The sequence below is a fragment of the Cetorhinus maximus genome, chromosome 22 (genome assembly GCF_964194155.1).
Source record: "Cetorhinus maximus chromosome 22, sCetMax3.hap1.1, whole genome shotgun sequence".
In the NCBI taxonomy this organism is placed as follows: Eukaryota; Metazoa; Chordata; class Chondrichthyes; order Lamniformes; family Cetorhinidae; genus Cetorhinus; species Cetorhinus maximus.
In genome coordinates this window covers 20,411,896-20,439,497 of record NC_135900.1, presented here as the reverse complement: position 1 = coordinate 20,439,497, position 27,602 = coordinate 20,411,896, and the positions used below count along the sequence as shown (strand labels likewise).

Below are 27,602 nucleotides of genomic sequence, written 5' to 3'. Positions count from 1 at the left end.
TCCCTAATAAGAAGCACATTACCAGATGCTACCTTTTAGCTTTGATCACAATTACACAGATAGTTCAGATGCATAGACATCAATACTGAATACAACTCAGCAAGTTTCCCATTTCTGACCGTTCCACAGCAGAATCTCACATCCCTCCCTAATGAACGTGGTTACAGTACTAATATAAACCTTTATTTCTCTGCATCAACGATGGTGCACAATAGCCCACACCATATACAATGCCAATTACCTAACATTACCATTGTATCAGGTAGCTGTTGTAAACTTGTAGTTTCATTAATATGGAAGTTCACAAAGTGAAAGACTGTAAATTAGATCTATGAATACTATTCAATTTCTCTAACTTTCTGCCTTTCATTACATGATTTTTAAAAGTGTAAAACAAATTTCATGTGCCAAGTTACACACCTGAAAGTTAGGTAGGTCTCCCGTCAAATTGAAACACATTGGGCTACATCTTCCAGTCGGCGAGCAGGGGGCGGGGCCCGCTCGCTGACATGTAAAATGACGCGGGGTGACATCGGGTAGGCGTCCCGACATCACCCTGCGTCATTTACATTTTCAGGTCGGCGGCCACTTAAGGCCATTAATAAAGTAATTGAATCAATCAATGGAGCTGCCCATCCAACCTTAAGGTTCGCGGGCAGGCCGGGAGCCCAGCTGGGCTTCCAAAAAAACATGAAACCTCATCCACAGGCGGGATGAGGTTTCATGAGGGTATTAAAATTTATATTAAATGTCCAAATAAAAGAAATTGACATGTCCCAACTCTTGTGCACGAGGGGACATGTCAGTAATTTTTTTTCTAATCTTTATTCACTGTTTCAAACCTGAGCCGATCTCCCCGAGGCAGCATTTTGCCTTGGAGATTTGCACGCTCTTTCGCACGCATGCGTGAAAGGACGCACTCCCAGCTCAGGGAATACCCCCCCCCCCCCCCCCCCCCACCGCCTGCACAGGGAGCACACAACGCTTCCTGGTGGATGTCACGCTGGGTGGTCCTTAATTGGCCCGCCCCAGCAACCCGCCTACCTGCACCCACTCCCACACATCCCCCACAACAGGGGGAAAATGTTTTTCATTATGACTAACTGGGCACCATGCTCCATTCTAAAAATGTTACAGCTCTTCAAACTGCTTGCAATACATAAATCACTTACACATCACCACCAGGGTTAACATAAAACCCACAATTAAACTAGGGTACAAGTAGATTTTGAAACTTGGGCAGTGATTTTCTGGTCCCCCCATGGCGGGAATCATCGCAGATGGGACAGAAAATTTGATGGACCAGCCAAATGTCCGTTGGCTTCAGGCGGGAATTTCCGGTCCCGCAGTGGGCAGGACCAGAAAATTTTAGCCTTGGTCTCGATCACTTAATGACAGGATTAACATTCGTAAGAGTGCATTCTTCTAACATTTTAACTGCTTGCTGAGCGATTTACTTGACCTTATCTCATAGCTGGATGCACTAATGGAGGCAGAGGAAGGATTTTGTTAATCCTACTTATACACCCAGCTTCAAATATTAGTCTATTTGCTGGTATTCTTGGATACGCGAAGATAACTATTTTGTGATTTTTTTAAAAAATTGTACAATTGGTCTGAAGTAAATAATGAATCGTGATTTCTCACTTATGAAAAGGCAATCATTACATCAAACTACAAAAGAGGCGGCCATTTGGTCGATCTAGCTCATGCGTCAATAGGAACAGTAATTGAACACAGCCCCGCCCCCACACCAGCACTTAACTGCAGTTTGACTGCAGTTTTTTTTACACATTGCAATTGTTCATCCTGTGTGTATATGGATCAGCCTCACAGTGTGCATTGGTCACTCACATTTACCAAGGAAAGTCATAGCACAATTAAACAATATAACATAATAATACTGGTCCTGTGGTTCAATTCAACCACCAACCCTCCCCACAACAAGATGCCACCCTAGGAACTAGGTTGCAGATCAGCCATGATCAAATTGAATGGCACAGCATGCTTGAGGAGCTAAACGGCCCACTCCTGTTCCTATGTCCCACTTCTACGTACCCACTTTCCTGCAGGAAATTATATAAAGCAAAGCTGTCATGGTTTTTTAATAGCGAGATTCTATTCATTTAAATCCATCCTTTCAGATTCATTTTATCCTGCTCCAATAATTTTCAATTATTTTATTAATCTGAAAACGATCAAAAGGCACACAGGACATTTATAAGCTTGACAATGCAACCAAATAATTGGAATCATCCAAAATTCTTTGAGAGTTCATCTATGGTTTAAATGTAATCTACAACAAAACATACCAAACGCTGAGATAACATTATACAGCTAATGTAGTAATAGCACAATTATAATTATTTCATAATCGGTTTTTATTTTCATAGAATTATCATTTGTGATTCAAAACAGTAAATTAGGAAGGTTCAAAGAATGTGAGAGTGAAGCTTAAGTGGTTTAACAAATCATATGAACATATAAATGCATTGTTTTGTAACATGTTGAGGAATTTCATATAGAAAATCGAAATAACTACTGGATGAAAAGAATTTAGAAACGTGAAAGACAACAGGACTCAAGTTGTGTCAGACAAATGCCAGTCATTTGTAGTAGCCATTTAAAAGAGAGTGTTATAAAACAGGGTCTTATCAAATTTGTGCTCATTGCTTGGGGAGGAAAAAGACTGAGCTTCTGATATAAATTACTGACAGGTATAGAGGAAATGATGTACCTTGAACTGGACGTCCACAGATCCTTGAAGATAGTAGGACAAGTTAATAAGGTGGTTGAGAAGACATACTTTCCTTTATTAGCCAAAACATAGAATATAACAGCAGGGAGGTTATGCTGGAGGCATATATAAAACACTAGTTTGGCCAAAACTTGAGTACTGCGTATTGTTCTGGTCACTTCATTACAGAGAGGATGTAATTGCACTAGAGAGGATACAAAGAGATTTACAAGGGTATTGCCAGGACTGGAAAAGTGCAGCTATGAGGAAAAATTGGATAAGTTGGGGTTGTTTTCTTTGGAACAGAGGAGGCTGAGGGGAGATTTGATTGAAGTGTACAAGGTTGAGAAGGGCATGGATAGAGTGGATGGGTAGGACTATTTCCCTTAGCAGAGAGGTCAGTGACAATGGAGCATAGGGTTAAAGCAATTGAATTAGAAGGGAGATAAGGAAAAAAAAATTCACCCAGGGGCTGGTAGGGGTCTGGGGCTCACTGTCTAAAAGGTTAGTAGAGGCAGAAACCCTCAACCCATTTTAAAGATGTCTGGATATGCACCTGAAGTCCTGTGACCTCCAGGGATACAGACCAAGTGCTGGAAAACGGGATTAGGCTGGGGGGTTTGTTTTTTTGGCCAGCACGCACACAATGGGCAAAGTGGTCTCCTGCTGTGCCGTAATTTTTTTTCTACATTTTCTAAATATCTGATGAGAAATATGCAGGGACGTGGGGCAAGGGCAGGGGAGTGGCAATATGTGAATTGCTCCTTAGGAGAGCCAGCAAAGACACAATGGGCCAAATCATGGTCTTCTGTGCTGTAACGACTCTGATTCTATAATCTGTGGTACTAATAGCATGATGAGATTAGGTTTTGGCTAGTTATCAAAGATTAAATCATAATGGAATGCCATCTAGTGGCTATACATGCACAAATGCCAGCTAACTGTATTTCCAGTTATTTTCTATTTGGCTTGATTTCCAACATTTTTAGCTTTTTTTTATATCCTGTAATAAATAAATGCTTTTAGAAACAATTACAACGTGCACTTGGCTAGAATGTATCAAAACTAACAATAGGTTTTACGGACAATCTAACATTCTCACAGTTCCTTCCGTCATGGTCAGTTTCAGCCACAAACAAATATCTTGGAGCCGGAACTCAAAATACCCGGATGCGGAATTTTCAGAATCGTCATACGTTGCCTAAAAACTATAAAAGTTACAACTGCATATATTGGGAGAAAACATTTTGCATAACATATGGTGGTAAAGAAGGAATAATGTTTGCTGGATCATTAACATTACAAATATCACTAAAGCTAGAAAATTCCACAAAAGTCCCTCCTTCTCCTGAAAAAGGTACTGTGTTTTACTTCAGGGGGAAGAGCAAGAAATAATTTAGTTGGCAACATGGGGGAAAAAGTTAAAAACATATTTTTAAAAATTAATTGAAAAGTGTTGACACATAAATTAAAGTAACCAAACTGAATTTAATGTAAGCCTTCTTCAATTACTCACTCACTAAGAAGCACATATCTCTTCAGGCACTGGAGTAGAATTGTGTTGCCTCCATCATGGAAATGAAGAGCTGGCAGAAAGGTATCATCCCAAAGACAAAACACCATGTATGACCAGCCCATGCCTTCTGTGTTGTTTTTGATGGATTTCAGGTCAGACAGGCTGAAGGAGAATGCCCATTTACTTCTCTTACTCATATTATATGTTGATTCATCTGAAAAAGTTAAATAGAACATAGAAAAGTAATTCCTGACTTAAAACAGATCTGAGTATCACAACAAGATATTCTTAAACCTCCAAAAGCTAATTTCATTACTGCTTGAGAAACAATTACAGAAAGCTCAATGTAATAGCCAGAACTAATTCTTTCTAGTTGTTTTATTCCAAGCCCAGGAGGCATTATATTTTTATCCTATATTTACATATAAATCTAATTTTCTTCAACATTGAAGGAAGAATCTTCTCTGGGAACCTAGCTCCAAAATATTTTTACATTATTTTGTTTTACCAACAGAATTCTACTTGTTAACCTATAGCAAAGTAAACTATAAAATGAAAGATGCTTATTCTGTACAGAGATCACCAAATCTTTCAGCAATGCATTTGAAGTAATTCTACAGTTATTTCCTCATATCATTTTGGCACAGAACCATGTACGAAAAAACATTGGCCTAGATTGTGCAATTATAAGAACTGTCAGTGTTAGCCGTCATTCTAACTGTGAAACTGACAGCAACTTCTGGCGTCCGCACATGCTCAGTTATGTGCAGAAATACGGACGTTTCTGTCAGTGATTCCCTATTCCACCAAAGGGTGTGTTGAAGTCCCTGCAGGTGAAAATTGTTAGACATCAATTAATGGGTACTTTCACTTTTTGTGCTCTCATCTCACTGTAAAACCCCCCCTGAGTGTTACAGCTTGCTGAATGATACATAACTGGGTTTTTAAACAGCATGCTAAGTCATAATTCTTGTCAAGCAATCTCTCTGACCCTAAAAACTACTTTTATTTATTTGCACAATGACAAAATTCTGCATTATGGTAACAATTCAATTATCTTTTAAAGTTTGTTGATATTTCAGTTTCTACATTAATCCTATGGAAATTTCCCAATCTTTGTTTCACTTCTGTAAATTGATTAAAAGGTGATGGATAATTAATTCATTTTACTTCTTGCTTGCTGTCTGTGAGAATTCTTCAATGTGATTTGCTCCTTAGCCTGCCTGATGACATCACTGTCGCTGGATGCCAGAGATTCCATACAGTTGGTGCCAGAATCAAATTAACATTGGGGAAGGTGAAATCCACACCATAGATCACTAGATCTTTGTGGACAGCTTTCTTCCTGATCAGCAATATGCATTGACACTTTGCCGTTGACAGCAAAGTCTAGGCCATTTTCCATGAATAGAGATGGGGTAAATTTACGCTTCAAGAATCTAGACATCCAGGTCAAGATTTTTCCTGGGAAAAAAGAGCTCTTATTGGAGCAGGTATTATAATGAGCAAAGAAACACATTTCATGACCAGTCCAAAAAGAAAAACTAACCCAGTGAAACTAACTTTTCATTATATTATAACCCTATTGTCACAGCATCGCAGAATTGTTATGATGCTGAAAGAGGCCATTTGGCCCATCGTTTCTGCACCAGGTCTCCAAATGAGCAACTCACCTAGTCCCATAACCCGGTGCATTCTTCCTTTTCAAATAACAGAATCCCCTTTTGAATGCTTCAAATGAACCTGCCTCCACCACACTCAGACAGTGCATTCCAAACCCTGCTGCATAAAAAGTTTTTCCTCATATCACTTTTGCTTCTTTTACTAATTACTCTAAATCTGTGCCCTCTCATTCTCGGTCTCTTAACAAGTGAAAACGGTTTCTCCCTATCTACCCTGTCCAGGCCCCTCATGATTTTGAATACCTCTATCAAATCTCCTCTCAACCTTCTTTTCTTCAAGGAAAACAGTCCCAACTTCACCAATCTATCTTTATAGCTGAAGTTCCTCATCCCTGGAACCATTCTTGTGAATCTTTTCTGCACTCTCTCTAATGCCTTCACATCCTTCCTAAGTGCAACATCCAGAGTTGAACACAATACTCTAGCTGAGGCTGCATTAGTGACTTACAGAAATTCAACACAACCTCCTTGCTCTTGTACTCTATGTTCCTATCAATGAAGCCCAGGATACTGTATGCTTTATTAGCCGCCCTTTCAACCTATTCGGCTACCTTCAATGATTTATGCAAATAAACACCCAGTTTCCTCTGCTCCTGGACCCCTTCAGAATTATACCCTTTATTTTATATTGTCTTTTCATGTTCTTCCTACCAAAATTAATCACTTTACATTTCTCTACATTGAACTTCATCTAACATCTGTCTGCTCATTCTATCAACATGTCTATGTCCCTTTGAAGTTCTACACTATCTCACAGTTCACAATACTTCCAAGTTTTGTATCACCCACAAACTTTGAAATTGTGCCCTGTACACCAAGGCCTAGGTCATTAATATATATCAGGAAAAGCAAGGGTCCCAACACTGAGCCCTGGGGAACTCCACTACAAACCTTTCTCCAGCATGAAAAACATCCATTAACTACTAACCACTACACTTGTCTCCTGTTGCTCAGCCAATTCCATATCCATGTTGCTACTGTGCCTTTTATTTCATGCTCACAAATCTTTTGTGTGACACTTTATCAAATGCCTTTTAGAAGTCCGTGTACACCACATCAGCAGCATTGCCCTCATCAACCCTCTCTGTTACCTCTTCAAAAAAATCCAGCAAGTTAGTTAAACATGACTTTCCCTTAAGAAAGCCATGCCCGCTTTCCTTAATTAACCCGCAATTTTGTCCTGAATTATTGCTTCTAGCAGTTACCCCACCCCTGAAGTTAAACTGACTGGCCTGTCAGTTGGGCTTATCTTTACACCCTTTTTTGAACAAGGGTGTAACATTTGCAATTCTCTAGTCCTCTGGTCCACCCGAGCCTAAGGAAGACTGAAAAATGATGACCAGTGCCTCTGTAATTTACACTCTCACTTCCCACTTCCTTGGATGCATCTCATCCAGTCCCAGCGCCTTATCAACTGCAAGTACAGATAACCCATCCAATGCCTCCTTTTCAATTTGAAACCCATCTGGTGTCTGACTTACCTCATCTTTTACCAAGGCCTGGATAGCATCTTCTTCCTTCGTAAAGACAGATGCAAAGTATCCATTTAGTACCTCAGCGATGCCCTCTATTCCCATGTGTAAATCCCCTTTTTGGTCCCTAATTGGCCCTATTCCTCCTTTTACCACCGTTTTATTATTTATACGCCTATATTGTAAAGCTTCAAAAACCCAAGCAAACTAGTGTTCATTTCTTTATTATTTATCCCAATATTTCTTATCTTTTCCAAAAGCATTGCCGCTATTCACATTATTTAAATGCTTTATATGTACCTGCTATGATTGTATCAATTAAGGGTCAATTGAAGTCACATAAAAGATCTCAAACAGCTCAATAATCCATTCAAGCCAACACTGGCGCTTCTGACATATCTTCCATTTTTCTTAACCGAGGTTTCCCCCTCACTGTGGTTGACAGAGCCATCAACCATGTCTGGCCTATCTCCCGCACTTCTGTCGTCACACTTTCCCCTCCTTCCCAGAACCATGATAGGGTCCCCCTTGTCCTCACTTTTACCTCACCAGCCTCTGCATTCAAAGAATCATCCTCCGCCATTTCTGCCAACTCCAGCATGATACCACCACCAAACACATCTTCCCCTAACACCCTCCCCCATCAGTATTCCGTAGGGGCCGTTACCTCCGTGATACCCTGGTCCATTACTCCAACACCCCTAACTCCTCATCCCCTTCCCATGCAATCACAGAAGGTGCAACACCTGCCCATTTACCTCCTCCCTCGTCACTTCAGCACTTCACTTGCGCCTCCTTCAATTTGGTCGACTGTATTCGCTGCTCCCAATGTGATCTTCTTTACACTGGGGAGACTAAATGCAGACTGGGTGACTGCTTTGGGGAACACCTTCACTCATTCTGCAAGCATGACCCAGACCTTCCTTTCGCTTGCCATTTCAACACACCATCTTGCTCTCATGACTACATGTCTGTCCTTTGGCCTGCTGCAATGTTCCAGTGAAGCCCAACGCAAACTGGAGGTACAGCACCTCATCTTCTGATTAGGCACTTTACAGTCATCCGGACTTAACATTGAGTTCAACAACTTCAGACCATGAGCTCTCTCATTCATCTTTACCCCTTTTTCAATTCAATATTTTTATCTAATTTTTATTTTTCATTTATTTATTTTTATATTTATTTATTCATTTTTTTTATTCTTCTTCCCCAACCCCACCACCTCCTCACCCCCCGCCCCCACAGGGCCATCTGTCACTTGGTTCTATGTTGTGCTTTCAGGGCGTTGGCTCTTGTTCTGCTATTAGCACATTCTGCTCTTACCTTTATCCCGCTATCAGCACCTTCTTTAGTCTTTACCATGACAATTAACACTCCCTTTGTCTTGTGTCCATGACATCTTTGTCAATCACTCCTTAACTCGCACCTAACCCTGACCTTCTATCCTGCTTCACCCCCTCTTAAATAATATAAAATCCATCACATTTCTAATCCTCTTTAGCTCTGAAGGGTCATAAGGACTCGAAACGTTAACTGTTTCTCTCTCCACAGGTGCTGCCAGGCCTGCTGAGTTTTTCAAGCATTTTCTGTTTTTATTTCAGATTTCCAGCATCTGCAATATTTTGCTTTCATTTTTCTAGTGTCATTACTTCATTTCTAATAGCAAACACTTACTTTTTAAATATAAAAGGCATGAAGAGAAAAGAAAAATCTCCCCCTCCAAATTCACTACTGGACTTAATGCCAAGAAGTAGGGAGTGGTATTGCCTTCATTGCTGTTAAAATTGCCTGGCCTCCACTCAACACTGACCTTTTCAAATAGAGAAAATATCATCATCTTACTGCCTAAAGAATAGGCATAAACCAATCTTAAACCTCCATGGCATAAAATTCTGCATGACCAGATTTTTTTTTTCAATTCCATTTAATTTGATTCATTACTTAATGGTTGTATTTGGCTCATGTTACAGCTTATGCTATAAACTTAAACAAAGGAATTTATTCCAACTGGATGAAACCAGCTTTATCCAACACAGACTGAGAATATTCATTACCTTTTTAATAATGCTAAAAATACTAATCCAATACTATAAGAAGCTTCAGCTGCATTTTAAGTTTATGCTGGAGTCGTTTTGTAAAACCCAATTCAGATTTCTCCCTTTCAATTTGTGCTTCCTGCTGCTGGTGGCTTCTAATAATTTACTTGCACTAGTGAGATTACTAGTCCCAAAACATGTACACCTTAATGCAATAATTACAGTGTAAACATTCCATTTAGTGTATTTTACATACCATCACCATTCATAAAGGGTTTCCTTCTGAAAGTAACTGTGTTAACCATGTCCCATTCAGCTTCACAACTGTTTTGGTGCATTGTACTCCTGGAAGATTTTTCTTTCGGACATTGAGTCCATTCAACAACTGAACTGGAATCCTAAGAGAAAATAATTTCAATAAAAATGAACTTCATCAATTTTTCTTCCTTTTAATTGCTTTACATTGAAATTTATATAAAAATGATATATGTACATTTTACATATTTATTTCTTTTGTCCATAAAGACAGAAAACAATGAAATTTGGGGAGGGAATACCAATAGTCTTCTTTTATTTTTGGAAGTAAAATCCTTTAAAAGGTATGTATTTTCAATTCAAAGCTCACTAAGCATTAAACAGAAAACCAGCAGACTTTAAACTGCGACACATGAGCCACCCAAATAATACTTTAATAAAGTACACCTGCAATGTTTTGGATTTTCAATACAAACATATTTACAGAGAAATTATGGGAATTGTACAACACAATTTTTCATAATTATTTCAGCATCTACGTTGCTATTCACATACAATTTTTAAAAATGTGCTTGGTTATTTGGCCCTCGTGCTAGCTGACATTGTAAATGGTGCTGCCTCCTCAGGTATTGTTTCCCCGTACTGTTTAATTACCACTGTTATCACCCCTCCCTCCAAAATTGCGCTCTTAACTTCTCTGACTTTGCAAACTGCTGCCAATTTCTAACCTAATTTTCCTCTCTAAATTCCTTCAATATGCTGCTACCTTCTAAAATCACATCCATTTTTCCTACATTTAAGTCTCTCCAAACAAGTTTCTACCCTTGCCACAGCACTGAAACAGCCTTAATATTCCGTGACTGCTGTCTTCAGCCCCAGCACAAATGACATTCTCTTGCCGCCATTTCAGGTAATAAAACTTAGACAAGCTTTAAAGTTGGATAATGGTGCAAGAATACATATGAACAAAATTTTATGGATATGTTCGAAGTCTGAAATGAATGGCAATTCATTCGGTAGTTGATTAAATTGTGGATTAAAACAACTCAATTATTTCAGAGAGGAGGGAAGAATGAACATCCAAAATGGCGATCGCCTAATGAAGACTTTTTTTTTAAAGAATTAATAGAATTCAACCCTACCAAAGTAAAGTGAACTGAGATCCACTTGGCAGGCCAGAAGTTGAGTTATAAGCATTTTGATATTAATATCTAATTTGTAATTCATTGCAATGAGGCCTTTTGGTAAAGCTGAAATTTTGGTATGCCAGGATTTGACAAAACGAGGTGTACCAGTAAATTAAATCACAAAACACACATTAGAAAGATCACATAATTAAGGCACTAATCATTTTTTAATCATTGAGACAAACATCTGAAGGTGCACAAATAAACATTAGTTCATCTAATTATCACATTACACAAATGTATACCACATTAAATATGTTGTAACTGGATATTAGACATATCAGTGTAGTTACAGATTTTGTCAAACTGCTCACTTCACCAGAAACAGTATTGAAATCTATCTGTTCCGTTTAGTTATGCGATAAATTACCTTTCCCGCACAAAAAATATTTGAAGAATCCAGAGAGTCATCCACTGGTGTCCAATCCACTACAGCCCCTGAACCCTGGGGGAAAAAATATAAGACGTCATCAACTAACCAACCAATGCAAATATTTTAGACAACAAAACTGCATTTTAAATTTGAATAATGATGCAAGGTAGAATACCTATTCACAAAGATTTATGGATGTGTTTTGTGCCAGAAATGATTGGTAATTCATTCAGTTGTTGATTATACTGTGGATTCAGTCTGATAAATGCATACCATTTAGACCACATTAACTCTATCAGGCAGGAATCTTTTGCAATTTAAACACCTATTAAATAAAGCTATCAAGTTATGAGAACCATTACATGTAGTTAATACAACTTGCACAAGCAAGCCTCTCACGGCATTGTTTACAGGCAATCAGAGGGTGCACTATTTTATAATAGGGGTATTTATGCTATGTAGGGAATAACATCAGTGCCACTAATTTAGTGATTGAATATATCAAATACATCTTTAATAAATAGTAACATGGGTTTTTTTTTTAAACTGGTGTTTTGGGGATTTAATTCTACAACTCTCCATTATTCTGTGATAACTGTGAGTGAGTGGTATTTAGAATGATAGAAAAAATTTATACCCTGCCAATTTTATATAGCAAACAGGCATGCAACATGTAATAGATAAGAGTTAAATGTTTTGTGTGTCAGTACTGGGTAGAGAGAGCTGGTTTAACTGTGTACCAAGTCCAATTCACCCATCGATCGTGCTCGTTGACCTGGCCCAAAGTCCGACAATGCCTCAATTTTAAAATTCACATGCTGGTTTTCAAATAACTCCGTGGCCTTGTCTATCCTTATCTCTGTAACCTGCTCCAGCGCTACAACCCACTGAGATCTCTGCAGTCCTCCAATTCTAGCCACTTATGCATCCCTGATTTTTATCAATCCACCACTGGCAGCCATGCCTTTGGCTGCCTAAGCCCTAAAGTCTGGAATTTCAGTTCTAAACCTCTCCATCTCTCTCTCTTCCTCCAGACACTCCTTAAAACCTACCTTTTTGATCAATATTTTGGTCACCGGTACCAAAAGCTCCTTACATTGTTTGGTAACCCTCTTGTGAAGTGGCTTAGGACATTTTACTACATTAAAGGTGCTACATAAATGCAAGTTGTTAGGCTATAATCCTAAGCTTGGCAGCATTGTGATGGGATCCTAGACTTGCCAGAATTGCTACAATATTGGTAGATTTGGCAGCATGGTGAGAAGTCTTTTTGACTGGATCACTGGTGCAACAGGAACCTAGCGTTTGACATAACTGGGAATGGGGTTGGGGAATGAAATGTGTGGCTTCGTTCACTGATGGGATACCAGCAACTAGCATATGTCAGCAGGAATGTTTGTGTGAGAGAGATCAGGGCTCAAGGCATTTAAATTTTATAACTAACAACAAAAACACCAGAGCAGGTGACTACTGGAGAAATTAAGATAAGGAAGGACACATTCCTCTCTCCCTCCTAAAACCAATATATCTTTGGAATTTTATAGGATATTATAATTCAAACACTAACCAAAGCTAAAACAGGTGTGTAGTCAATACAGTATGTCTGTTCTTTTATATGCAGCCTCTATATTTTAAATATTAATTATAAATTTTACTCACATAAAGCTTTTGAAATTTATCCACTAATTTTATAGTTCTAAAAATCTATCAAATATATTTTGTTAGGGCGGGGGGTGGAATTCTACCACTTAGCTTAAATGCTAATGATGTATCTTGGGAGGCTGAGTAGTCTGCAAATGCTCAGGCTATAGTGTGCTTTCAGATAACAGAGTCACTGCTCTGGGTAAAAAAAAAATCAAGACCAAGGTCAAGCTTTTGGGAAAGGTCGAAGCTTTCAAGTTAAGGTTTTAATGAAGGCTTTGCAAGGTACAACAAATTCAATAAATTTAATAATGTAAGTTGTGAAGTATATAGCCTTTTTGTTTAGAACCTTAAAAGAACTTTCAGTTACTGTGAAAATTGGCAGACAAAATACCTTTTAGTTCATGAACAAATTGTGTTAAATTTATCAGCAGGGATGTTTGTGTGTGTGATCAGGGTTCAAGGTGTTTATATTTTTAAGGGGGTTAAACATTGAAATGTTTACATGGTTTTCCATCATGAATAGGTTTATATAATTGTTTGGATAGAGAAGTATACTATAATGATTACACAGGAAGCTTACATGTTAAATGTTAAAATATAAATTACAGGAAGTGCAAATATGCTTATGTCTGCACATAAATTCCTGTTTACCACTTAATTTCTGCAAGTTTCTATTATGCCTCATTTCTACCACTGTTAAACTTACCCAGTGATTTTATTTACTTCCTGATTGAATTCTCAAAGGTAAGCTATCACTTACTTAACCTTGGGGGCCTCCCAGCTGGGTTTTCAAGATAGCTGGTGCTAATTTTTAAAGATACTAAAAGCAAACCACAGACTCTTTGCTGCTTGACCCCTCCCTGGTGTGCCATATCACACCCATTCCAACCCTGAGCTGAATTTACTTTAAAGGGCCCCCCTAATGATAACCTTGGGAAAGTTATGCCATATTTAAACACTCCGCTATATCACTTCAGGATATCTTTGTATGAAAATTGCATGTTACCACTCTCTCTGAAACAGCCATCATGTTCCCAAAGACCACTTCCCCAACTCTCATCCTGTCTTCATTCACCCATGTCTTCAACCCTACTGAAGACCCACCATGAGAAAATCCATCAACTGATTTTCAGATTACTTCAAGTTATTTGGTTGCATAATCTATTCAAAAGAACACTGGCAACATTTAAAAGGATCTAGGTAGGTAGACTAGCAAACACTGACAGGTGGCATTGAATTGGAGACAGTAGTACACATTGGTAATAAGTACAGGACGTCCTGTTTTTAAATACAAAAAAATAAAATTTATGAAGGCATAAGGTGAGAAACAGCCCTGCAGGTTTGAAACTTCAGTGTAATGCAAACAAGGTGCTACAAAGCTTGCGATAGGTATCTGTTAATCAAAGGTATCAAGGAATATAGAGCAAAGGCAAGTATATAGGGCTAGGTCACGGATTAGCCTGGTTCTCATTCAGTGGCAGAACAGGCTCAGGAGCATAAATGGCCCACCCCTGATCTTATGTTCAGTTCCAAGATGTGCACATTTCCATAACACCAAGGCAATAATCATTCCAAATGCAAATCAAAGGAGTATTTCAGCTTTATTTCATGAAAAATACTTCATCCAGTTTTCAAGTCTGCCTGCCACTTTGGTAGAATTAACAGCTGTTACTTGGCTAAGATGGAGAAAGGAAACAAATTAAGTTTGATACTCAGCATTCACGAAGTAATGTCCTTGGATTATTTGGATAGCATCACAAAGATGCATCAAATCTTGGGGTGCATATTGCCTCCATTTGATTAAACATGAACACAGTTTCATCTGTCTGTATAGCATTGTAATCTTTCATAGTGAACAAAATATGTTCAGTCAAAAGCTCCACTCTCTTTCAGAGAATGCATTAAAGAATTGAATGCATGGAATATGTGATTTAATTCCAGGGAATGCTCCAAATGCATGTGACCTTCTAACTAGAAACATACAGTGAATTTTCTGCATCAACTCTTTACGAAGACTGATTTGGCCAGGAATCACTTGCAGGTTGGTAGAGGCAACAATGGTCAAACGGATGAACTAATTTCAATCATGTGGACTCACACGAACTATAGTCACTTCCAAGAACATTGATGCCTAATAGGATTAATAGTCAGTGGCATTCTTGGGGTAGCAGAATGGTAACAAAATATGCCCAGAAATATAATGACACCTAAAATGAGCTCAGATTCTAATAGCTTTTTAATCAGTGTGCAGCTTATACAATGAAAACACTGAAATGGTTCTTTATAACAGTCTTCAATCACAAAGTTAAAGTTGGAAAAAAGAGATGGAAAGCAAAATGTTGAAATTATTGTGACCAGCACTACTGGATTTGGCATCACGGAAAGCAAAGAAACTTTGTGCTTTCAACATTTATATAGTTGCACAATCTAATCCAAACCGGTGTAAATGTTTTTGTTACAAAGGTGTAACTAGGAAAACAAATTCTTTGGCTGAAGTACCTTATCAATCACCCTCAATATTCCCGGAAGTGTATCTTGTTCACCAATTCTTTCAGAGCATGAATGAATGAAGACTCCATCTTGTTCATATACAACCTGGAAAAACAAAGGTGGAACAGAATTTTTTTTTGAAAAGTTTGCATTTGGTTGAAAACATAGCATATAAACGAAAGGCTGTCTGTCCTTCAAATTAGCAACTTTACAAATGTCCAGAATTAAGACAAATGTTCAACGGTTGCAAAACTGAGTTAAACCATACTGAGTGGCCGCTTGGTTCAACTGCGTTTGAAGGGGTCACCGGCATCTCAGATGAGAAATTAAAACTAATGTGCCTGTTTAGAGAGACATGAAAGATCCCACGGCAGTATTCAAAGAGGAGCACAAGAACTCTCTCAGCATCATGGCCAACATTTATCCCTCACCCAAATCCAGCAAAAAAATATCAACTGGTTATTGTTGTTTGTGGGACCTTGCTATCATGCAAACTGTCTCCTGAGTTTGACTACATAACAATAGCAATTATACTTCAAGATAATTAATTGGCTTTGAAGCAATTTAGGACATCAGAGGACAGGTCAGACATTTCAATCAGAGGGTTGTGGGTTCATGTCCCACTCCTGGAAACCAAGAACTGTGATTGTACTCAAAAGAGTTGCAATCTGTGACTGTTGATAACTCGAAAGAGTATTACATATATGCAAGTTGTAAATGCTCATTTATTTGGTTCATGTGAAACTTATTACGCATGCTGATAACCAAATAACTAGCATGATTTCCCCCCCGATGCACAGTATTACATCAATGTACTGTTTGACTAATGTAACATCATTATACAACTGGATTAAAATAGTCAAATACTAAAAGCAAATTACTGAGTCTTTCCAACACAGTACTCATCAACTAAACCTCAAATAAGAAAACTTAACTCCATATTGATTAGTCACAATGCTATTCAGTTCACTTTCAAAACAGTAAACATACAAATCTCATAAGAATTTTAAAACATTTCAAAATATTACTTTCAATTATATTACACCTCCAACACTCATAATTCCTGTGAGCAAAACTGAAATTTGCATGTTATTCCCCCCAACATCTTGCACGTATAGCAATGGTTCTCCAGAAGCTAAGTGCTTGGTCCTTCTTTGCATCAGGTCAAGAGAGAGCTCATTTTTCAAACTGTAAGAAACCCAGCAATAAAGTGCTCCTCTTTTTCACAATTTGAACTATAACAATACAGAGATTCCCAATTTCTACCACCTAAAGTCAGTAAACGATGCCTTTCTCCACTAAAAGAAACAAAAGATTGGTGTAACTCAACAACAGCTCGTATTAAAGTAGTACCTTTAACAAAATAGTGTCCCGTAGGATCACTCAAGCAACATTTGACACTGATCCCATAAGGAGAAATTAGTGTAGATGAGGTCAAAGAGATAGGTTTTAAGGAGTGTCTAAAGGAAAGAAAGACATGGAATTCCAGAGCTTAGGGCCCAGGCAACTGAAGGCATGGCCATCAATGGTGGAGCAATTAAAATCAGTGATGCTCAAGATGCCAGAATTAGAAGAATGTAGATATCTCAGAGGGTTGTGGGGCTGGAGGAGATTCCAAAGATATGCATGGGGGTGGAGGCCATGGAGAGTTTTGAAAACAAGTATGATAATTTTAAAATGGTGTTCCTCAACATGGAGCCAATGCAGGTCAGCGAACACAGGGGTGAAGGGTAAACAGGACTTGGTACAAGTGAGGGCATGGGAAGCAAAATTTTGGATAACCTGAAATCTGCGGAGGGTAGCATGTGGAAGGCGTATCTGGAGTGCATTAGAATAGTAAAGTCTAGAGGTAACAAAGGGTTTCAGCAGCAGCCAAGCTGAGCCAAGGTTTGCTACAAAGGTGGAACTAGGTGATCATAGTGATGGCATGGATAGGTGGTTAGAAGTTCATCTTGGGGTCAAATGTGACACCAAAGTTGCAAACATTGGTTGAGCCCCTGACAGTTGACAGGGGGGTCGATGATGAAGGAGCAGAGTTTGTGGTGGGGGCTGAAGACAATTCAGTCCGCCCAATATTTAACTGGAGGATACTTCTGCTCACCCAATACTGGATATCAGACAAGCAGTCAGGCAAATTTGCAACACTGAAGGAGTTGACAGAGTTGATGGTGAGGTAGAGTTTGAGTGTTGTCAGCATACGCTTGGAACCTGATGTTGTGTTTTCAAATGACATCACTGAGGGGCAGCATGTAGATGTGAAATAGGAGGGAACCCAGGACAGACCTTTAGGAAACACCAGTGGAATTGGTGTGGGAACAGGAAGGGAGATCACTGCAAGTATATGAATAGGATCAGTCAAGTGCAGTCTCACCCAGCTGGATGGCCTGAAGAGACATTGGACAAAGATGGTGTGATCAACCGGACAATTTACCTTTGTCACAGTCACTTAGGATGTCTTTGAGGCTTTGATAAGAGCTGTTTCAGGGCTGTGACGGGACAGAAACCTGATTGAGGTGATTCAAACATGGAGTTCCGGGAAAGATGGGAATGGATTTGGGAGGTAACATGTTGAAGGGCTATGGAGAAGAAAGGGAGGTTAGAGATGAGGCAGTAGTTTGCAAGGACAGAGGAGTCAAGGGTTGATTTTTTGAGGAGTGGGGTGAAAGAGAGGGAGCAGTAAGCGAAGAGAGAGAAATGTTCATATCAGCTGAGATTGGTGCCAGAAAGTGAAGGTGTGTGGTCAGCAGATTAATGGAAACAGGGTCTGAGGCAACAGGACATGGCTGTCATGCAAAGTTTCCGCTAAGCTACGCAGGTGCTTGACCACTCAGCAACCAGAAGTTACCACACAGGCCTTGTTCCATAAGTACCAAAGGTGCATGGTTGTCCGAAAACTTTAGCGGAACTGCAATGAAAGAGCTGCCTGCAATTAAATACATTTTAAAAGCAACATTGGTCACATGGACAAGATGAGCTCAGAGAGGGCACAAGAGGAGATAGGAGAGAAACTAGACAAGGATTCAAATCAGAGGGTGAGGGTTGGGGAAGAGAACCTTCAGAGAAGTTTGGGGTGGTGGACTAGGGAAAGGGAGGGAAGTGGCAAAGGCAACTGAATTCAGGGGAGATCAAGCTTGTTGTCTTTTCAGCTTCCATGGACTGTCAAGCAACATACATAAATTCCCAATAATACGCATATATCTAAAGTTAACAAATTTAACATTCTCATCCAGGATTTATCCACCAATTGGGCAATAGTGCAAAAGCAATCATTTACAAACCTCCATGTCCACAAATGGAGACATTACAAACCAGTTAACATGAACTACATGCAAAATTGTCTATCTATTTGCAATGAAATGAGCAGAAAAGTCTAGGTCAGTAAGCTCAAATTAAAGTGGTCTTCACAGGCCAGATTGTCAAATCCCAGGGCTGATTGTGGCCTGCAGGTCACGGTTTGGATCATCACGATGTAACTGTATAAGTCAGAGAGTGTTAAAAACAGTCTGGTACAACTGTACCATAGTTCCATGACTGCAGGTCACTTCACAAAAAAGAAATCATTGTTTCCTGTTTCACAATGTTCAAGTCAATCACATATTTGCTGATGTAACTATGTACTGTACAGGTCTATGCACTTCTCAAAATTTTCCAAACAATTTCCTGTAACTGCCATTTAAATAACAAAATCAGTTATAGGAATTCTCCTTTGCTGCTGTGATCTTGTGAGAAGTTGTTGCTGATTTTCAAACCCTTATTTTACTAACTTGGCCTTTCTGGAAAGTTTGCCATTTGAATATCTTGGCCATTCCTCTGCTTTCAACCTATTCACGGTAAAGCAGATCTCATTCCTGTCCAGGATTTTCTAGCTCTGTTTCATTAATTGTAAGCTATTCAATATGTGGGGCTTTTTTGTTAGGTTATAATCCATTCAATAACTCTGTATTAATGTAATTCAACAATTTTTCCCTCACTTTTCAGTGCTATGTCAACCTGCTAGGATGACCATCCATCACAATTTTTGCCGCATCCAATCTCAGGTTTTCTGTGTTATTTTCATGTTGTGTACGGTCTATCCATTCATTATGCAATTTGCTTCCAGTAGTAGTTGACAATTCATCCAACAATTACACAACTTTCAGCCAAACTGCAATTCATATAGTAATAATCAAATATTCACTTTAGCTTAACAATTTACAGTGAGCAATCTCATGTTCTTTAGTTCCTCTCAGAGTTTTATATTTCTAAAGTACATACATAATCAATGTAGGAATTTTTAATAATAACAAATGAAACAGCTGATTGTATACCCAACCTTCTACAAGGCCTGTGGTATTTTTGTCTTTTCAACATGTGAAATCTCCCAAGATGCTTCACAGGAGTGTTAGCAAACAAGCCACACAAGGAGATGTGAAGACAGATAGCAAAAGCTTGGTCAAAAGAGGGAAATGTTAAGAAATGTCTTCAAGGAGGAATGAGTAAGAGAGGCAGAGGGGCTTCGGGGATGGAATTCCAGCAGTCAGGGCTGCGGCAATTGAATACACTCCCACCAATGGTGGAACAGTAAAAAGAAGAAATGTGCAAGAGGCCAGAATTGGAAGAGCACAGAAATCTCAAAAATATTGTAAAGCAGGAGAAGCTCAAGCTGGGATTTGGAGACAAGGATAAGATTTTAAAATTGAGGCCACTTATAGTGAACATATGGGAAAAAATAAAGTTCTAACATTAATTTCCTACTAATCCACGATAAATATGTAGACTTACTTTAGTTAATACTAACTGACATTTTCTTTTCACAAAATTACATCTGAATGCTAAGTGCATAAACTATTCGTAATATGTATTACAGATACTACAGCATAAAAACAGATTTTTCAGACCGACTAGTCAATGTCAATGTTTATGCTCTACAATTGTCTCCTCCCACCCTACTTCGTCTTACCCAATTAACGTATCCTTTCTCTCATGAAAATACTAACGTGTGGGTTATATCCCTGATATTGCATGACTAGAGTTGCCAAAATGACATTGTATAAAGTTAATGATCACTAGCACAGTTGTAAATTCCTCTGAAATGAAAATCCTCCGGCTCCATTCCTCTATCAGTCTGGCAAACAGTTCCCAATCTGCTTGCAGGGGAAAGCACTGAGAACAAGGGGAGTGAGTGGCACAACTGAGTGCCAGTCTTAAGCAGACGGCAGCGCCAGCAGGTGCTGCAATCGTGGCATCTCCCCAATGACAAGTTGTCAACACTGCCCAGCCTCCGATGGCATTCTCCTCTCGCTCTTTAAAGTCGAAATACATTTTCTCTAAAAGAAAAATCCCCTCCTCACTCACTAATCGAAAGTGTAGTTACTTCTCCAAAAAAATCGACCAAAATGCTGGAGACGGAGAGCGGCCGGTTACAAAGCAATGAAGCGGTTTAATTAAAAAGGGAGTGGGAGCTACATGGAAACCAGCAAAACACAAATACTCTACCTTAGCCGCCACCGCCATGTTGTCGCTGCTGCTGGTGACGTCCGGTCCGTCACGTGCTTCAGGAAGGAAAACAGTTGAGCTGCGCGCGCATCGGCGCCTTCCCCCACCCCCCCCACCCCCCGTTTATCAAAGGCCCTCAAACCGCAGGAAGGGACAAGAGGGGAGCTCTAGTGCCGCAGAATCGGACAGCACCCGCTACAGCGACACCACCAACTCCATGGCCACAAACGGCAAAAATTGGCAGTCCAACTGTCAAAAACCCCGAGAGCATGGAATCTGCAGTAAGGAACCTGCGATCCGGATCGCCGGAGGCTGGACGTACGACGCAAGTTGCGCGTTGGGACCTCGCGGACGAGTGGGCTCGCTGACCGCTGTGGGAAATTGCCCCGGGAAGTTTGAACTTCTGATGTCAGCTCCATTCCCCTGCCTTATCCCCATAGCCCTGCAAGTTTATTTCCCTCAAGTGCCATTTCTTTTTGAAATCATGAATCGTTGCCGCTTCCACCGCCCACGGCAGCAAGTCCCAGGTCAATACCAACTGCATAACATGGCTCTACCTCATATACCCCTTGCCCAAAATAGTAGGATCAATCGAGATTACTGCTCATCTGTCCATTTATTGTTCTTTTTAGAAAATTATCTTGATCACCTCAATGTCTCATATGTGTAGAAACCCATTGTCGTGTGTCTAAGCCAAGCTGCTGAGATATTTTTATTCTTTCATGGGATGTGGGCATCGCTAGCGAGGCCAACGTTTGTTGCCCATCCCTAACTGCCCTTGAGAAGGTGGGTGGTGAGCTGTGTCTTGAACCACTGCAGTCCATGTGCTGTAGGTGCGCCCACACTACTGTTAGGAAGGGAGTTCCAGGATTTTGACCCATCGACAGTGAAGGAACGGTGATATAGTTCCAAGTCAGGATGGTGGGAACTTGCAGGTGGTGGTGTTCCCAGGCGTCTGCTGCCCTTGCCCTTCTAGGTGGTAGAGGTCACGGATTTGGAAGGCGCTATCAAAGGAGCATTGGTGAGTTGCTGAAGTGAATCTTATGTTTAGTACACCCTGCTGCCACTGTGCACTGGTGGTGGAGGGAGTGTATATATAATTTAGTGAAAGGAGTCCAATCAAATGGACTGCCTTGTCCTGGATGGTCTCGAGCTTCTTGAGTGTTGTTGGAGCCAGGCAATTGGAGTATTCCATCACACTCCTGACTTCTGCCTTGGTCATGGTGAACAGGCTTTGGGGAGTCAGGAGGTGAGTTATTCGCCTCAGAATTCCCAGTCTCTGACCTGTACTTGTAGTCACAGAATTTACATGGCTGGCCTAGTTCAGTTGATCAATGGTAACACCCCCCAGGATGTTTAAAGTGAGGGTTTTAGCCAAGGTAATGTCATTGAATGTCAAGGAGAGATGGTTAGTTTCTCTTTTGTTGGAGATGGCCATTGCCTGGCATTTGTGTGATGTGAATGTTATTTGCCACTTATCAGTCCAAACCTGAATGTTATCCAGGTCTTTGCTGCATATGGACATGGGTTGCTTCAGTATCTGAGGAGTTGGGAATAGTGCTGAACATCATGAAATCATCAGCGAACATCCCACTTTTGGCCTTATGATGAAGGTAAGATCAGCTGAAGAAGATTGGGCCTAGACACTACCCTGAGGAACTTCTGCAACAATGACCTGGGGCTGAGATGATTGACCTCCAACAGCCACATCCATCTTCTTCTGTGCTTGGTATAACTCCAACTAGTGGAGAGTTTCCCCTGATTCCATTTGACTTCAATTTAGCTCAAGTTCCTTGATGCCAACCTTGGTCAAATGCTTCCTTGAAGTCAAGGGTGGTCACTCTTACCCACATCTGGAGTTCAGCTCTTTTTTCCATGTTTGGACGAAGGTTGGAATGAGGTCTGGAGCTGAGTGGCCCTGGCAACACCTAAACTGAGCATCAATGAGCAGATTGTTGCTATTTAACTGCCACTTGATAGCACCGTTGATGACACTTCCATCATTTTTCTGATGATCAAAAGGAGGCTGACGGGTGGTAATTGGCCGGGTTAGATTTGTCGTGCTTTTTGTGGACAGGTCATATCTGGGCAATTTTCCACATTGTTGGCTAGATGCTAGTGTTGTAGCTGTACTGGAACAGCTTGGCAAGGGCGTACGGTTAATTCTGGAGCACAAATCTTTTGTATTTTTACTATTGGATGTTGTCAGGGCCCATATCCTTTGTAGTATATCGTGCCTTCAGCCATTTCTTGATGTCATGTGGAGCAAATCAAATTGGCTGAAGATTGGCATCTGTGATGCTGGTGACCTCAGGAGGAGGCCAATATGGATCATCCACTTGGCACTTCTGTCTGAAGATAGTTGCAAATGCTTCAGCCTTGTCTTTGGCACTGAAGTGCTGGGCCCCTGAATCATTGAGGGTGGGGATATTTGTGGTGAAGCGGATTATAACCCTAACCCGTTATGGGGCTATTCCAGATCAGGAGCACTTCCCTAGTAATCAAATTAATACAAAATACTGCAGATGCTGGAAATCTGAAACAAAAACAGAAAATGCTGGAAAAACTCAGTAGGTCTAACAGTATCTGTGGAGAGAAAAAAAGAGTTAACTTTTTGAGTCCGTATGACTCTTCTTCAGAGCTAAAACGAACTAAAAATGTGATGAAATTTATACTGCTTAAGGGGGATGGAGCAGGTGAAGCTGGATAGAAGGCCAGTGCTAGGTGGAGGCAAAGGAGAGATTACCAGAGATGTCATGGACAAAGGGGTGTTAATGATAGTGGTACTGACTAAAGGTGGTGCTGATGATGGCATTAAGGTCAGAAAGCAGAATGCGATAATAGCAGGATAAGGGTAAGCACTCTGGAAAGAACAATATGAATAAGTGACAGATCGTCCTTGTGGGGGTTGGGTGGGGGAAGGGGTCAGTGGTGGGAAGAAAGACTGAAGAAAGGATAAAAGGTGAGGATAAAACAATGAATAAAAATGAAAATAAATAAAAATAAGTGGATAAAAATAATTTAAAAATGAAAAAATTAAAAAAACGAAAATGAATATTGAAAAAAGGGGATTATAAAGGGGGTGAGGATGTAGGAGAGTATTCATGGTCTGAAGTTGTTGAACTTGATGTAAAGTCCAGAAGGCTGTAACGTGCCTAATTGGAAGATGAGGTGCTGTTCCTCCAGTTTGCGTTAGGCTTCACTGGAACATTGCAGCAGGCCAAGGACAGACATATAGGCATGAGAGCAGGATGGGGTGTTGAAATGGCAAGGGACAGGAAGGTCTGGGTCATGCTTGTGGACAGACCAAAGGTGTTCTGCAAAGCAGTCACCCAGCCTACGTTTGGTCTCCCCAATGTAGAGGAGACCGTATTTGGAGCAGCGAATGCAGTAGACCAAATTGAAGGATGTGCAAGTAAAGCGCTGCTTCACTTGAAGGAAGTGTTTGGGCCCTTGGACAGTGAGGAGGGAGGAGGTAAAGGGGCAGGTGTTGCACCTTCTGATTGCATGGGAAGGCACCGTGGGAGGGGGATGAGATGTTGTGGATGATGGAGGAGTAGACCAGGGTGTCCTGGAGGGAACGGTCCCTATGGAATGCCAACTGGGTGGGAGGGGTGGGGGGTGGGGGGGTGGGGGGGAGGCTGGTGAATGAAAGATGTGTTTGGTGGTGGCATCATGCTGGAGTTGGCAAAAATCTATATAAATTATTGGAAAGTAATTTGTTTTTTCCAATAATTTACATAGATTTTTCTTTTCCCACCTATTTCCATTATTTTTAAATCTATACCTGTAATGCCCTGTCAGTCTTTCCACCCTACCCCGACTAGAGCTGTACCTTGAGTGTCCTGCCATCCATTCTTAATTAGCACATCCTCTTAGATATCACCACCTTCAACACCTCTTTGTTCCTTTGTCTGTGACATCTTTTGATTATCTGCTCCTATCACTGCTTGCTTGTTCCTACAACCACCACCCGCCCCCCAACTTCTCTCCCCCCACCCCCCCCGCCCCACCTTAAACCAGCTTATATTTCACCCCTCTCCTAATATTACTCAGTTCTGTTGAAGGGTCATGAGGACTCGAAACGTCAACTCTTTTCTTCTCCACCGATGCTGCCAGACCTGCTGAGTTTTTCCAGGTAATTCTGTTTTTGTTTTGGATTTCCAGCATCCGCAGTAGTTTTTTGTTTTTATGGACAACAAATCACCATTACGAGACCAATTTCAACTGATCCAAGAGCCAGACCAAACACAAAATTGGGGACCTTGGTGGAGAAGATTGTTAAGATACATGATAGCTTCAGGATTAGATAAAAAGGCGGAACCTGAACAAGTGAATACACTACTCAGTAAGTCCAATAGCTGATGATATTGCTGCGAGGAAAGGAATAAACAAATGCTCAGATAAATTTTATGAAGTTCTAAAATAATTCGATACTTATTTTAATCTAAGAAGGAACAAAATTTTAGGGAGAGCGAAATTCAACAAACGTGTCCAACAGCCTGGAGAACCAATTGACTCTTATAAACAAATTATACAGATTAGCTGAAGACTGTGACTATGGTGACCTTAAATCAGAACTCATTACAGATAGAATTGTTGTTAGAGTCGCTGACAATGTCCTTGCAGACTACAGGCCAAGGAAGATCTGATTCTAGAAAATGCCATCCAAATAGACAGTCTGAAATCTGCCAACAGCATCGATCCATTTTACATGGCGAATGTAAGTCATGGTACAGAGCAACCCCAACTGTCCGGCTATTAAAACAACAAAGGAGCAGAGAGGCTCCAGACTAAGGAAGGCAATACCCAAACTGATCACAAGAGAGTGGGTGACCATGTCAGCACTGTGGAGCCAAATGACCTCACAGGCGAGAGCAATGTCCAACAATCTCAGTGCAGTGTTTCAACCATAACCGTCTGGGAAACTTCGGAAAGCTAAGACATCCAGACAGGCGGAGGATCCCAAAGCAATCCATGAGATTGAGATACCACACCAGGAAAAGATCCAACTGTGCTTATTGGTTGAGGTCAAGGACCCTGGATTCTCTTTTTGGAATGCGGACACCTTGGTAAGTGGGAGCCAGTGTTATGGTCTTCTCGGACAAGGAACCATTGCTGGTGACACAACACCTGATGCCACCCACAACATAGCCATATGGAGCAGGTGGTATCAAGCTCTCAGTTTAAAGGTACATTGCACCTGACACTCCAATACAGAGATAAACAAATACGGGAGACATTATTTGTAGACCACAATCAAGAATTTTCCCTTTTAAGCAGAAAGGCCCGTGTCGACCTCAACCTCTTTCAGAAATTGATGAGGTCAACCAGAAAGGATCTGGTTCCAAATTTAAAAACAAGTTTCCCAAACTCTTCATTGGATTGGGGTGACTGTACATATGTACATATTTATGTGTTATCAATAAACACTTAATGTTCAACCGTACAAGACTCAGAAGCTCTTCCTGAGTTTACAGAACTACAACAAGGTTCTGGGAACATGTCTACCACTGTAGGCAGCCTGGCTAGCTGTTCAATCATCAATATCATGGATAATATGTGGCCTTGCCTGGAATTGAATTACCAAGTCTGCCATACTACATTGACTTGGTGCTGATCACCAATTCCAATATGACATCTCGGGGCCATCTCGATCCCAGAGAGGCCTTGCTTATCTAGACAAACTATCATGCCCAGATGGTTCATCTTTAGACAATTAAGAATCACACATTTGAGCAGGTACAAGGAAATAATTATAATGTTCTGATGAGCAGGACAACTCACCATAATAAGTGTAAGCACATCTTTCTCATTACTGCTTGGGTGCACACTATATCGATTGTTTACCAGTTATAGATGCAAAGCTTCAACAATAGCTGCATATCTGTCTGTAACCCAGTCAGGATGGCATCATGCCCTGGATGTGAGAGCATAATCTTAAATTAAGCTACACCATCTGGTAGCCACCATCCAAGTCTTGGAGTTTGTTTATCAATTATTGAATTTAGCATCATGGAAAGAACTACAAAGAGCAGCTTTTGCCATACTAGTCACCTTGATATTCTGGACGTTTAAGTTCAAGCCACCATACCAGGGTAATTCCTCACTAGCTGCTAAATCTTTGAGGGGCTTTGGTAATAGAGCACCCTCCCTGGGCCAGCTCCTATGGTTGCTGCGTAATTGGCTCAGCAACAGGAAACAAAGGGTAATGGTTGAAGGATGTTTTTGTGAATGGAAAATGGTTTCCAGTGGCATTCCACAGGGCTCAGTGTTGGGTTCCTTGCTGTTTGTTGTATATATTGATGATTTGGACTTAAATGCTGCTGCCATGATTGGGAAATTTGCAGATGACGCAAAAATTGGCCGTGTAGTTGACAGTGAAAAGGATAGCTGATGTCTCCAGAATTATATCAATGGCTTGGTGAGTGGGTGGAAAAGTGGCAAATAGAATTCAATCTAATGAAGTATGAGGTATTGCATGTGGGGAGGGCAAAATAAAGCAAGGGAATATATAATAAATGGGAGGATATTGGGAGGGGTAGGGGAAGTGAGAGGCATTGGTGCATGTCCACAGGTCCCTGAAAGTGGCAGGACAGGTGGATGAGGTGGTAAAGTAAGCATATGGAATGCTTTCCTTTACTGGACAAGGTATAGAATACAAATGCAGGGATGTAATGATAGAACTGTATAAAATGCTGGTTAGGCCACAGCTGGAATTTTGTGTACAGTTCT

At 40.4% G+C, this 27,602-nt stretch overlaps 1 protein-coding gene across 3 annotated transcripts in view; it reads right to left on the bottom strand.

Moving 5' to 3' along the window:
* tbc1d15 (TBC1 domain family, member 15) overlaps positions 1-20,957 on the bottom strand; it is a 67,249-nt gene extending 46,292 nt beyond the window's left edge. Inside the window, exons 1-5 of one of the 3 annotated variants that reach the window (XM_078567912.1) lie at positions 20,868-20,957; positions 15,402-15,497; positions 11,256-11,330; positions 9,700-9,841; positions 4,254-4,467 (exon numbers count right to left, since the gene is read on the bottom strand). In XM_078567912.1, coding sequence (XP_078424038.1) covers positions 4,254-4,467; positions 9,700-9,841; positions 11,256-11,330; positions 15,402-15,497; positions 20,868-20,885 — 545 coding nt within the window. In that variant the 5' untranslated portion in view covers positions 20,886-20,957. Of the gene's footprint in view, positions 1-4,253; positions 4,468-7,416; positions 7,453-9,699; positions 9,842-11,255; positions 11,331-15,401; positions 15,498-20,726; positions 20,836-20,867 lie in introns of those variants that run through there. The other 2 variants (XM_078567913.1, XM_078567914.1) reach the window with 2 other exon arrangements.
* Positions 20,958-27,602: the final 6,645 nt, after the last annotated feature.